A 14425-nucleotide genomic window follows, 5' to 3' on the forward strand; every position below is an offset into this window, starting at 1 on the left:
CTAGTAGGCCTTACAGCCCTAAGGCAGGGTGCACTATACCACAGGTGAGGGCATATGTGCATGAGCACTATGCCCCTACAGTGTCTAAGCAAAACCTTAGACATTGTAAGTGCAGGGTAGCCATAAGAGTATATGGGCTGGGAGTCTGTCAAAAACGAACTCCACAGCTCCATAATGGCTACACTGAATACTGGGAAGTTTAGTATCAAACTTCTCAGAATAATAAACCCACACTGATGCCAGTGTTGGATTTATTAAAAAATGCACACAGAGAGCATCTTAGAGATGCCCCCTGTATTTTACCCAATTGTTCAGTGTAGGCTGACTGGTTCCAGCAGCCTGCCACAACCAAGACATGTTGCTGGCCCCATGGGGAGAGTGCCTTTGTCACTCTGAGGCCAGTAACAAAGCCTGCACTGGGTGGAGATGCTAACACCTCCCCCAGGCAGGAGCTGTAACACCTGGCGGTGAGCCTCAAAGGCTCACCCCTTTGTCACAGCACAGCAGGGCACTCCAGCTTAGTGGAGTTGCCCGCCCCCTCCGGCCACGGCCCCCACTTTTGGCGGCAAGGCTGGAGGAAACAAAGAAAACAACAAGGAGGAGTCACTGACCAGTCAGGACAGCCCCTAAGGTGTCCTGAGCTGAAGTGACTCTAACTTTTAGAAATCCTCCATCTTGCAGATGGAGGATTCCCCCAATAGGATTAGGGATGTGACCCCCTCCCCTTGGGAGGAGGCACAAAGAGGGTGTACTCACCCTCAGGGCTAGTAGCCATTGGCTACTAACCCCCCAGACCTAAACACGCCCTTAAATTCAGTATTTAAGGGCTCTCCCTGAACCTAGAAACTAGATTCCTGCAACAACAAGGACTGCCTAGCTGAAAAACCCCTGCAGAGGAAGACCAGAAGACAACAACTGCCTTGGCTCCAGAAACTCACCGGCCTGTCTCCTGCCTTCCAAAGAACTCTGCTCCAGCGACGCCTTCCAAAGGGACCAGCGACCTCTGAATCCTCTGAGGACTGCCCTGCTTCGACGACGACAAGAAACTCCCGAGGACAGCGGACCTGCTCCAAAAAGACTGCAACTTTGTTTCAAGAAGCAGCTTTAAAGAACCCTGCAACTCCCCGCAAGAAGCGTGAGACTTGCAACACTGCACCCGGCGACCCCGACTCGGCTGGTGGAGAACCAACACCTCAGGGAGGACCCCCGGACTACTCTACGACTGTGAGTACCAAAACCTGTCCCCCCTGAGCCCCCACAGCGCCGCCTGCAGAGGGAATCCCGAGGCTTCCCCTGACCGCGACTCTCTGAAACCTAAGTCCCGACGCCTGGAAAAGACCCTGCACCCGCAGCCCCCAGGACCTGAAGGACCGGACTTTCACTGCAGAAGTGACCCCCAGGAGTCCCTCTCCCTTGCCCAAGTGGAGGTTTCCCCGAGGAAGCCCCCCCTTGCCTGCCTGCAGCGCTGAAGAGATCCCTTGATCTCTCATTGACTTACATTGCGAACCCGACGCTTGTTCTAACACTGCACCCGGCCGCCCCCCGCGCCGCTGAGGGTGAAATTTCTGTGTGGGCTTGTGTCCCCCCCCCGGTGCCCTACAAAACCCCCCTGGTCTGCCCTCCGAAGACGCGGGTACTTACCTGCAAGCAGACCGGAACCGGGGCACCCCCCTTCTCTCCATTCTAGCCTATGCGTTTTGGGCACCACTTTGAACTCTGCACCTGACCGGCCCTGAGCTGCTGGTGTGGTGACTTTGGGGTTGCTCTGAACCCCCAACGGTGGGCTACCTTGGACGAAGAACTGAACCCTGTAAGTGTATTACTTACCTGGTAAAACTAACAAAAACTTACCTCCCCCAGGAACTGTGAAAATTGCACTAAGTGTCCACTTTTAAAATAGCTATTTGTGAATAACTTGAAAAGTATACATGCAATTGAAATGATTCAAAGTTCCTAATGTACTTACCTGCAATACCTTTCAAACAAGATATTACATGTTAAATTTGAACCTGTGGTTCTTAAAATAAACTAAGAAAATATATTTTTCTATAACAAAACCTATTGGCTGGATTTGTCTCTGAGTGTGTGTACCTCATTTATTGTCTATGTGTATGTACAACAAATGCTTAACACTACTTCTTGGATAAGCCTACTGCTCGACCACACTACCACAAAATAGAGCATTAGTATTATCTCTTTTTACCACTATTTTACCTCTAAGGGGAACCCTTGGACTCTGTGCATGCTATTCCTTACTTTGAAATAGCACATACAGAGCCAACTTCCTACAGCAGGCCTCAGCACACTTTCAATTCAAAACATAGCATCAGCAAAGGCAAAAAGTCAGGGGGTAACCATGCCAAGGAGGCATTTCCTTACACCCCCCTTCGGAAGAAAACTGCTCCAGCAACGCTTTCCCCAGGACCAGCGACCTCTGAATCCTCAGAGGACTGCCCTGCTCTAAAAGGACCAAGAAACTCCCGAGAACAGCGGCCCTGTTCACCCAAGACTGCAACTTTGTTTCCAAAGAAGCAACTTAAAGACAACTGCATTTCCTGCCAGAAGCGTGAGACTTGCACCTCTGCACCCGCTGCCCCCGGCTCGACTTGTGGAAAACAAACACTACAGGGAGGACTCCCCGGCGACTACGAGACCGTGAGTAGCCAGAGTTGCCCCCCCTGAGCCCCCACAGCGACGCCTGCAGAGGGAATCCCGAGGCTCCCCCTGACCGCGACTGCCTGACTCCCAGGTCCCGACGCCTGGAAAAGACTCTGCACCCGCAGCCCACAGGACCTGAAGGCTCGGAACTCCAGTGCAGGAGTGACCCCCAGGAGGCCCTCTCCCTTGCCAAGGTGGTGGCTACCCCGAGGAGCCCCCCCCCCTCTTGCCTGCCTGCATCGCTGAAGAGACCCCTTGGTCTCTCATTGAAACCTATTGGAAACCGACGTGTGTTTGCACACTGCACCCGGCCGCCCCCGTGCTGCGGAGGGTGTACTTTTTGTGCTGACTTGTGTCCCCCCCCCCAATTGCCCTACAAAACCCCCCTGGTCTGCCCTCCGAAGGCGCGGGTACTTACCTGCTGGCAGACTGGAACCGGGGCACCCCCTTCTCCATTGAAGCCTGTGTGTTTTGGGCACCACTTTGAACTCTGCACCTGACCGGCCCTGAGCTGCTGGTGTGGTAACTTTGGGGTTGCTCTGAACCCCCAACGGTGGGCTACCTCGGACCCCAATTTGAACCCCGTAGGTGGTTTACTTACCTGCAAGAACTAACAATAACTTACCTCCCCTAGGAACTGTGAAAATTGGTCAGGTGCAGAGGTCAAAGTGGTGCCCAAAACGCATAGGCTTCAATGGAGAAGGGGGTGCCCCGGTTCCAGTCTGCCAGCAGGTAAGTACACGCGTCTTCGGAGGGCAGACCAGGGGGGTTTTGTAGGGCACCGAGGGGGGACACAAGTCAGCATAAAGTACACCCTCAGCGGCACGGGGGCGGCTGGGTGCAGTGTGCAAACAGGTGTCGGGTTTGCAATGTAGTTCAATGGGAGACACCGGGGTCTCTTCAGCGAAGCAGGCAGGCAAGGGGAGGCTCCTCGGGGAAGCCACCACCTGGGCAAGGGAGAGGGCCGCCTGGGGGTCGCTTCTGCACTGGAGGTCGGATCCTTCAGGTCCTGGGGGCTGCGGGTGCATTGTCTTTACCAGGTGTTGGGTTTTTTTAAGCAGGCAGTCGCAGTCAGGGGGAGCCTCTGGATTCCCTCTGCAGGCATCGCTGGGGGGGGATCGGGGGGTCAACTCTGGCTACTCTCAGGGTCGCAGTAGCCGGGGAGTCCTCCCTGTAGTGTTGGTTCTCCACAAGTCGAGCCGGTGGCGTCGGGTGCAGAGTGCAAAGTCTCACGCTTCCGGCGGTGTAGGAAGTTGGCTCTGTATGTGCTATTTCAAAGTAAGGAATGGCATGCACAGAGTCCAAGGGTTCCCCTTAGAGGTAAGATAGTGGCAAAAAGAGATAATACTAATGCTCTATTTTGTGGTAGTGTGGTCGAGCAGTAGGCTTATCAAAGGAGTAGTGTTAAGCATTTGTTGTACATACACACAGGCAATAAATGAGGAACACACACTCAGAGACCAATCCAGCCAATAGGTTTTGTTATAGAAAAATATATTTTCTTAGTTTATTTTAAGAACCACAGGTTCAAATTCTACATGTAATATCTCATTTGAAAGGTATTGCAGGTAAGTACTTTAGGAACTTTGAATCATTACATTAGCATGTATACTTTTTACATAAAACACAATAAGCTGTTTTACAAGTGGACACAGTGCAATTTTCACAGTTCCTGGGGGAGGTAAGTTTTTGTTAGTTTTGTCAGGTAAGTAAATCACTTACAAGTCTCCGGTTTGGGTCCAAGGTAGCCCAATGTTGGGGGTTCAGAGCAACCCCAAAGTTACCACACCAGCAGCTCAGGGCCGGTCAGGTGCAGAGGTCAAAGAGGTGCCCAAAACGCATAGGCTGCAATGGAGAGAAGGGGGTGCCCCGGTTCCGGTCTGCCAGCAGGTAAGTACCCGCGTCTTCGGAGGGCAGACCAGGGGGGTTTTGTAGGGCACCGGTGGGGACACGTCAGCACAAAAAGTACACCCTCAGCAGCGCGGGGGCGGCCGGGTGCAGTGTGCAAACACGCGTCGGGTTTTCAAGGGTTTTCAATGAGAGACCAAGGGATCTCTTCAGCGTCGCAGGCAGGCAAGGGGGGGGGCTCCTCGGGGTAGCCACCACCTGGGCAAGGGAGAGGGCCTCCTGGGGGTCACTCCTGCACAGGAGTTCCGTTCTTTTCGGTGCTGGGGGCTTCGGGTGCAGAGTCTTTTCCGGCCGTCGGGAAATGGAGTTCAGGCAGTCGCGGTCAGGGGGAGCCTCGGGATTCCCTCTGCAGGCGTCGCTGTGGGGGCTCAGGGGGGACAACTTTGGTTACTCACGGTCTCGGAGTCGCCGGATGGTCCTCCCTGAGGTGTTGGTTCTCCACCAGTCGAGTCTGGGTCGCCGGGTGCAGTGTTGCAAGTCTCGCGCTTCTTGCGGGGAGTTGCAGGGGTCTTTAAGTCTGCTCCTTGAAACAAAGTTGCAGTTCTTTTGGAGCAGTGCCGCTGTCCTCGGGAGTTTCCTTGTCTTTCTTGAAGTCGGGCAGTCCTCAGAGGATTCAGAGGTCGCTGGTCCCTTGGAAAGCGTCGCTGGAGCAGGGTTCTTTGGAAGGCAGGAGACAGGCCGGTAGGACTGGGGCCAAAGCAGTTGGTGTCTTCTGTTCTTCCTCTGCAGGGGTTTTTCAGCTCAGCAGTCTTCTTCTTGTAGTTTCAGGAATCTCAATTCTTAGGTTCAGGGAAGCCCTTAAATACTAAATTTAAGGGCGTGTTTAGGTCTGGGGGGTTAGTAGCCAATGGCTACTAGCCCTGAGGGTGGGTACACCCTCTTTGTGCCTCCTCCCAAGGGGAGGGGGTCACATTCCTATCCCTATTGGGGGAATCCTCCTTCTACAAGATGGAGGATTTCTAGAAGTCAGTCACCTCAGCTCAGGACACCTTAGGGGCTGTCCTGACTGGCCAGTGACTCCTCCTTGTTATTCTCATTATTTCTCCTGGACTTGCCGCCAAAAGTGGGGGCTGTGTCCAGGGGGCGGGCATCTCCACTAGCTGGAGTGCCCTTGGGGCATTGTAACACGAAGCTTGAGCCTTTGAAGCTCACTGCTAGGTGTAAGGAAATGCCTCCTTGGCATGGTTGCCCCCTGACTTTTTGCCTTTGCTGATGCTATGTTTACAATTGAAAGTGTGCTGAGGCCTGCTAACCAGGCCCCAGCACCAGTGTTCTTTCCCTAACCTGTACTTTTGTATCCACAATTGGCAGACCCTGGCATCCAGATAAGTCCCTTGTAACTGGTACTTCTAGTACCAAGGGCCCTGATGCCAAGGAAGGTCTCTATGGGCTGCAGCATGTCTTATGCCACCCTGGAGACCTCTCACTCAGCACAGACACACTGCTTGCCAGCTTGTGTGTGCTAGTGAGGACAAAACGAGTAAGTCGACATGGCACTCCCCTCAGGGTGCCATGCCAGCCTCTCACTGCCTATGCAGTATAGGTAAGACACCCCTCTAGCAGGCCTTACAGCCCTAAGGCAGGGTGCACTATACCATAGGTGAGGGTACCAGTGCATGAGCATGGTACCCCTACAGTGTCTAAACAAAACCTTAGACATTGTAAGTGCAGGGTAGCCATAAGAGTATATGGTCTGGGAGTCTGTCAAACACGAACTCCACAGCACCATAATGGCTACACTGAAAACTGGGAAGTTTGGTATCAAACTTCTCAGCACAATAAATGCACACTGATGCCAGTGTACATTTTATTGTAAAATACACCCCAGAGGGCACCTTAGAGGTGCCCCCTGAAACTTAACCGACTATCTGTGTAGGCTGACTAGTTTTAGCAGCCTGCCACAAACCGAGACATGTTGCTGGCCCCATGGGGAGAGTGCCTTTGTCACTCTGAGGCCAGTAACAAAGCCTGCACTGGGTGGAGATGCTAACACCTCCCCCAGGCAGGAATTGTCACACCTGGCGGTGAGCCTCAAAGGCTCACCTCCTTTGTGCCAACCCAGCAGGACACTCCAGCTAGTGGAGTTGCCCGCCCCCTCCGGCCAGGCCCCACTTTTGGCGGCAAGGCCGGAGAAAATAATGTGAAAAACAAGGAGGAGTCACTGGCCAGTCAGGACAGCCCCTAAGGTGTCCTGAGCTGAAGTGACTCTAACTTTTAGAAATCCTCCATCTTGCAGATGGAGGATTCCCCCAATAGGGTTAGGATTGTGACCCCCCTCCCCTTGGGAGGAGGCACAAAGAGGGTGTACCCACCCTCAGGGCTAGTAGCCATTGGCTACTAACCCCCCAGACCTAAACACGCCCTTAAATTTAGGATTTAAGGGCTACCCTGAACCCTAGAAAATCAGATTCCTGCAACTACAAGAAGAAGGACTGCCCAGCTGAAAACCCCTGCAGCGGAAGACCAGAAGACGACAACTGCCTTGGCTCCAGAAACTCACCGGCCTGTCTCCTGCCTTCCAAAGATCCTGCTCCAGCGACGCCTTCCAAAGGGACCAGCGACCTCGACATCCTCTGAGGACTGCCCCTGCTTCGAAAAGACAAGAAACTCCCGAGGACAGCGGACCTGCTCCAAGAAAAGCTGCAACTTTGTTTCCAGCAGCTTTAAAGAACCCTGCAAGCTCCCCGCAAGAAGCGTGAGACTTGCAACACTGCACCCGGCGACCCCGACTCGGCTGGTGGAGATCCGACACCTCAGGAGGGACCCCAGGACTACTCTGCTACTGTGAGTACCAAAACCTGTCCCCCCTGAGCCCCCACAGCGCCGCCTGCAGAGGGAATCCCGAGGCTTCCCCTGACCGCGACTCTTTGAATCCAAAGTCCCGACGCCTGGGAGAGACCCTGCACCCGCAGCCCCCAGGACCTGAAGGACCGGACTTTCACTGGAGAAGTGACCCCCAGGAGTCCCTCTCCCTTGCCCAAGTGGAGGTTTCCCCGAGGAATCCCCCCCTTGCCTGCCTGCAGCGCTGAAGAGATCCCGAGATCTCTCAGACTAACATTGCGAACCCGACGCTTGTTTCTACACTGCACCCGGCCGCCCCCGCGCCGCTGAGGGTGAAATTTCTGTGTGGACCTGTGTCCCCCCCGGTGCCCTACAAAACCCCCCTGGTCTGCCCTCCGAAGACGCGGGTACTTACCTGCAAGCAGACCGGAACCGGGGCACCCCCTTCTCTCCATTCTAGCCTATGTGTTTTGGGCACCACTTTGAACTCTGCACCTGACCGGCCCTGAGCTGCTGGTGTGGTGACTTTGGGGTTGCTCTGAACCCCCAACGGTGGGCTACCTTGGACCAAGAACTAAGCCCTGTAAGTGTCTTACTTACCTGGTTAACCTAACAAATACTTACCTCCCCTAGGAACTGTGAAAATTGCACTAAGTGTCCACTTTTAAAACAGCTATTTGTCAATAACTTGAAAAGTATACATGCAATTTTGATGATTTGAAGTTCCTAAAGTACTTACCTGCAATACCTTTCGAATGAGATATTACATGTAGAATTTGAACCTGTGGTTCGTAAAATAAACTAAGAAAAGATATTTTTCTATACAAAAACCTATTGGCTGGATTTGTCTCTGAGTGTGTGTACCTCATTTATTGTCTATGTGTATGTACAACAAATGCTTAACACTACTCCTTGGATAAGCCTACTGCTCGACCACACTACCACAAAATAGAGCATTAGTATTATCTCTTTTTGCCACTATCTTACCTCTAAGGGGAACCCTTGGACTCTGTGCATGCTATTCCTTACTTTGAAATAGCACATACAGAGCCAACTTCCTACACTAGGTGTTACAGTTCCTGCAGGGGGGAGGTGTGAAGCACCTCCACCCAGAGCAGGCTTTGTTTCTGTCCTCCGAGAGCACAAAGGCTCTCACCGCATGAGGTCAGACACTCGTCTCTCAGCAGCAGGCTGGCACAGACCAGTCAGTCCTGCACTGAACAATTGGGTAAAATACAGGGGGTATCTCTAAGATGCCCTCTGTGTGCATTTTTTAATAAATCCAACACTGGCATCAGTGTGGGTTTATTATTCTGAGAAGTTTGATACCAAACTTCCCAGTATTCAGTGTAGCCATTATGGAGCTGTGGAGTTCGTTTTTGACAGACTCCCAGACCATATACTCTTATGGCTACCCTGCACTTACAATGTCTAAGGTTTGGCTTAGACACTGTAGGGGCATAGTGCTCATGCACTGGTGCCCTCACCTATGGTATAGTGCACCCTGCCTTAGGGCTGTAAGGCCTACTAGAGGGGTGACTTATCTATACTGCATAGGCAGTGTGAGGTTGGCATGGCACCCTGAGGGGAGTGCCATGTCGACTTAGTCATTTTCTCCCCACCAGCACACACAAGCTGGCAAGCAGTGTGTCTGTGCTGAGTGAGGGGTCCCTAGGGTGGCATAAGACATGCTGCAGCCCTTAGAGACCTTCCCTGGCATCCGGGCCCTTGGTACCCGGGGTACCAGTTACAAGGGACTTACCTGGATGCCAGGGGTGTGCCAATTGTGGAGACAATGGTACATTTTAGGTGAAAGAACACTGGTGCTGGGGCCTGGTTAGCAGGGTCCCAGCACACTTCTCAGTCAAGTCAGCATCAGTATCAGGCAAAAAGTGGGGGGTAACTGCAACAGGGAGCCATTTCTTTACAGGCGGGAAACGGGTGTTCTTTAAAAGTTGCTGTCCTCTGGAATTCTTGGTCCTTTTAGATGCAGGGTAGTCATGTGAGGCTTCAGAGGTCGCTGGACCCTGTGGAACACGTCGTTGTTGCAGTTTTTCTTGAAGTGGGGAGACAGGCCGGTAGGGCTGGGGCCAAAGCAGTTGGTGTCTCCGTCTTCTCTGCAGGGCTTTCAGGTCAGCAGTCCTTCTTAGTCTTAGGTTGCAGGAATCTAGTTACTCAGGTTCTGGGAGCCCCTAAATACTCGATTTAGGGGTGTGTTTAGGTCTGGGGGGTTAGTAGCCAATGGCTACTAGCCCTGAGGGGGGCTACACCCTCTTTGTGCCTCCTCCCTGAGGGGAGGGGGGCACATCCCTAATCCTATTGGGGGGGAATCCTCCATCTGCAAGATGGAGGATTTCTAAAAGTCAGTCACCTCTGCTCAGGACACCCTTAGGGGCTGTCCTGACTGGCCAGTGACTCCTCCTTGTTTTTCTCATTATCTCCTCCGGCCTTGCCGCCAAAAGTGGGGCCGTGGCCGGAGGGGGCGGGCAACTCCACTAGCTGGAGTGCCCTGGGGTGCTGTAACAAAGGGGGTGAGCCTTTGAGGCTCACCGCCAGATGTTACAGTTCCTGTAGGGGGAGGTGAGAAGCACCTCCACCCAGTACAGGCTTTGTTACTAGCCACAGAGTGACAAAGGCACTCTCCCCATGTGGCCAGCAACATGTCTCGTGTGTGGCAGGCTGCTAAAACTAGTCAGCCCACACTGGTAGTCCGGTATGGTTTCAGGGGGCATCTCTAAGATGCCCTCTGGGGTGTATTTTACAATAAAATGTACACTGGCATCAGTGTGCATTTATTGTGCTGAGAAGTTGGATACCAAACTTCCCAGTTTTCAGTGTAGCCATTATGGTGCTGTGGAATTCGTGCATGACAGACTCCCAGACCATATACTGTTATGGCTACCCTGCACTTACAATGTCTAAGGTTTTGTTTAGACACTGTAGGGGTACCATGCTCATGCACTGGTACCCTCACCTATGGTATAGTGCACCCTGCCTTAGGGCTCTAAGGCCTGCTAGAGGGGTGACTTAACTATGCCATAGGCAGTGTGAGGTTGGCATGGCACCCTGAGGGGAGTGCCATGTCGACTTAGTCATTTTCTCCCCACCAGCACACACAAGCTGACAAGCAGTGTGTCTGTGCTAAGCGAGGGGTCTCCAGGGTGGCATAAGACATGCTGCAGCCCTTAGAGACCTTCCCTGGCATCAGGGCCCTTGGTACCACGGGTACCAGTTACAAGGGACTTACCTGGATGCCAGGGTGTCCCAATTGTGGAAACAAAGGTACAGGTTAGGGAAAGAACACTGGTGCTGGGGCCTGGTTACCAGGCCTCAGCACACTTTCAAATCATAACTTGGCATCAGCAAAGGTAAAAAGTCAGGGGGTAACCATGCCAAGGAAGCATTTCCTTACAAACATGTAACAGACAATTAACAAAAACAAAGTGTTCTGAGGGGTACAATCCGGCACATCGGTCTGTCCATAATCCACTGTCTTCAGGGGGTTTGAGCAGCGCCATTAACCACAGCTTGTCGTCCATCCACGACCATCAAAAAACAAGACATGCTGCTACCATCAACGCCGCTCACAAAGGCAACCAGCAATCCTTAGAGGCTGGGAGTGGTAACGCTAATGCTCTGAATCAGCTTCTGATGCGCTGTTTAGGTTCCGCTGGCTTCTACGTGGTGCAGTTCTCTCTTTTTAGCTCTCAAGGTTTGTGGGCTTGTTCGATTTATATCTGGCAACTGGGCTTCGCGACTACCTCCTTCGACATGTGGCTGTTAATCCTGTGTGGACCTCCGAGATGCAGGATCTCCCACCCGTAGCGGCGTCTCTGGCATCATCTGGGTGTTTTTCAGTGTGCAGATGCTTTGCGTTTCATGATGCCGGAAAAATTGTAGACAGAAGGGGTGGCCCCATTTGTAACGAATTCCTTTTTCCAGGAGAATATCGTTCACGGGCCGAAGGGTCCTACGGTGTTGCGACATAGTCGATGAGAGTTCCTGTAAGAGGCCCAGCTTTTTGCCTTCAAAATCTATTGTGGTTTAGTCTGGAACTGCTCACAATAGTCTCCCTCTGCCTATAGTGGTATAAACAGGTGAGTATGTCCTGAGCCTGTCCCAGGGAGCGGGCAGGTAGGCCACCTGTATGGGTTTGGTCAAGTATAATGTCCTGATCTTTCAAAGCTGGGGCCACTTGACAGAAAAGGTGTCACAAAGTCCTCGAGGCTCGTGGAGACTGCCTCCGTAGGCACTCCTTTAATGCGGATATTAGATCGCCACAACCTATACTCTAAGTCTTCCAGTTGGTACTGTAGTTCTAGTTTTCTGTCTTGCAGGCCGAGGAGTTCTCTCCTGCGGCTATCCAGTTCTTCTAAATGAGCAGCGTGTGTGTACCCCAGTGAGTCCACGCGTTGTCCCAGGTCTACTACCTCTCTCCTAAGATCCCTTTCTTCTGTCACTATTTCCTGCTTTAATGTGATAGTCTTCTGTAACAACACCTAAGAGTTGCTCAAGAAACACCTTTGTTATTGGAGCATCACCACCCTCTGCACCCCCTCTCCCCCTGCAGCTGCACCCCCTTCCACCACCGAGTCTTTAGGAGGATCTGTCTTTTTAGCAGAAGTTTTTGTGAAAAGATCCTTAAGAGGGCCATTCTTCTTGGCACGTCTCTGTGAGGCCATTGCAGTTGGAAAGAAGAGAGAAGACAGCAATGTGACCAGATTCCAGCAAACCGGGTATCTTAGGTTGTTGAGGGACAGGTAGGCAGTCAGTGGACTCCCCAGACCCTGCCAGCCCGACCGCCGCGCAACTGGATCTTAGCACCGGTCCACTAGTAGGGGTCAGCCCTCGCTGTCCGCAGCAAGACAAAGGGGCAGGCCAAGATCACATCTACTCTTTCGTATAGGAAGCAACATTGGTGGCACTCAGCAGAACCTGAGAATAGAGGCTGCCACTAATTGCAGACACAATGGGACCTGCTTCTGCCCCTACTTAGGAAGCTGTTCCCGCATCCCAGAAAGGTGCTTGTGTGCTGTCTAGGCCACACTGTGGTCACTGATGCGGTCATCAGAAGGTCCTGCACTGTTCCACACCATCTGATCCCAGTGCTCTTTCAGCACCACACCACTGAAATCCTTATTGAAAAGGAAATGGCTGTATTGGAACTTCCGATTTCTAGCACGCAGCTGCCGAGTGAGGCGCCCAGAGCACGGCGAGCACTGCAGCAGGCTTCGCTTGTTTTTTTAATAGGATGAAGTCTAGTGAACTGTCTTGCCAACCCCGGTCGTTACCCCTTAGTCTTCAGACGCCCCTGTCTGTTGCAGCTGAGCAAGCTAGCTCCAGGATTCCACAGAAGTGTGAACACCGCTCTGGGCAGCCGCTATAGGGGCTCTTTCTGGTCCCAGACAGATGCTGATGGTGGAACTCCAAGAAATCGCTCCTATGCGGCCTCCATCTTGGCCATGCCCCGGTGAGCTATACTTTTGAGTGGAATAATAATGTAAATGTTTGAGCTGAGATTAAGATTATAAACGTACATATGTGTGCCTTAATAGGGCACCATAACATCTGTGCCTATGATTGTTGAGTATTAAACGTAAGTGTTTGCAATCATCTTGCTTATGGAAAATGTACTTTGTTTCCCTCTTGCTGACACCCTGAGAGATATTAAGACCATGAAACTCTGCATGGTATTGTTGTTTAAGGGTTCTGTTTCATATGTAGTTGTGTGTGTCCTCTAGGACTACAGCAGCTGTGGGGACAATGTTGTTTTCCACAGAAATGATTTTTTTTTTTTTTTTGCATAAACAATCTTTCCTCCATTGATGATTTTATGCAGTTGCCTCTGTGCCTCCTGCTTTAGAGTATCTACAAAGTTATGTAAATTATTTGTAATTCCTGTTTATCAGATTGAGCTGGACGCAAAGTAGGCTTGATGGGAAAATGGTTCCCATTGGGTAAGGGCAGCTGACATTAATACTTCTAAAAGTAGTCCAATGTAGGTTAAAAACATGAGTCATTTTATAGTAAGTAAACATTTTAGTTAGAAAAATTATGGCATTGAGCAAGTAACCTTATCTTAGTTTTCTATGCACACTGAAATCCGGAGAGAGCATGTGATCTTGAACTTCAGTCAGCATTTCAATATCTTCACGTTTTGTTTCTTTTCTTTTCAGGAAATAAACCTTCAGAGTCGAGTGGCCATGCTCGTGCGCGTGACTCTGGCAGCTCATCAAAAAGGAAAGAAAGCAGCACTATGTACTCACGAAAAAAATATTCCAGTAGTTCATCAAAGAAGCCTACGACTAGCAGCAGTTTATCAAAAAGTTCTGGTTCTGGCAGCACATCAAAGAGTGCTGAAAACCAGAGTGGCAAAAATTTGACAAAGCTAGACACTCACAAAGCAACATCAAAGCCTGTGGCTGATACCCGGTCACTGCCAGATGTTGGGAAAGAGTTGTCAGAGCCTAGCATGGGCAAAACATCGCTAAAGGCTGCTGCACATACTGCATCAAAGCCTGGTGCTAGGAAAGAGTCCTCAAAGCCTGATGCAGGTAAAGCATCAACAAAGACTGGCACTGGGAATACATCAATGAAGTCTGACGCTGGCACAGCCAAGTCTTTAGTCACAGGCATTGACAACAGGTTAAAAAATAATGGCACTAATAGTGTGCTGTTTAAGAATCTTGAGCCAGGGAACACACTTTCGAAACAACCTGACATTGGTGATGAATCAGATGATGACTCGGACTGTGCTTGTGAAGCACCCCCTTCTCCAAAAGCATGCAATGTTAGGAAACGGCCCTATGAAAAACATGGCAGTGGTCCGTCCTCAAAACTGCTGTGCAGCCTAACCTCGAAAAAGATGCAAGAAGATCCTGACATCATTTATGTTTCCTCTGATGAAGATGACCTTGTTTGCATGCCTTTGTCCAAATCGTCCCCTGCGAACCTGGGCTCGGAAAAGAAGCAAAGCACCAAAGGTGTAAGTAATTTTATTTTCTGTACCAGTGTCTGTTAAAATGTGCCAGTAATAGATTTCTTTCCACATACTGTAACTACATATTAAGTGGTAAAA

The 14425-nt window shown here is 51.3% G+C and overlaps 1 protein-coding gene across 4 annotated transcripts in view; it reads left to right on the forward strand.

The window, feature by feature from the left end:
• Window positions 1-14425, forward strand: part of LOC138250501 (uncharacterized) — a 328067-nt gene that overhangs the window by 269052 nt on the left and 44590 nt on the right. For all 4 annotated transcript variants that reach the window (XM_069205460.1, XM_069205468.1, XM_069205442.1 and 1 more), the window contains one exon: window positions 13524-14332. In XM_069205460.1, coding sequence (XP_069061561.1) covers window positions 13524-14332 — 809 coding nt within the window. The remainder of the gene's footprint in view (window positions 1-13523; window positions 14333-14425) is intronic.

Source organism: Pleurodeles waltl, chromosome 1_2 (genome assembly GCF_031143425.1).
Source record: "Pleurodeles waltl isolate 20211129_DDA chromosome 1_2, aPleWal1.hap1.20221129, whole genome shotgun sequence".
Lineage (NCBI taxonomy): Eukaryota > Metazoa > Chordata > Amphibia > Caudata > Salamandridae > Pleurodeles > Pleurodeles waltl.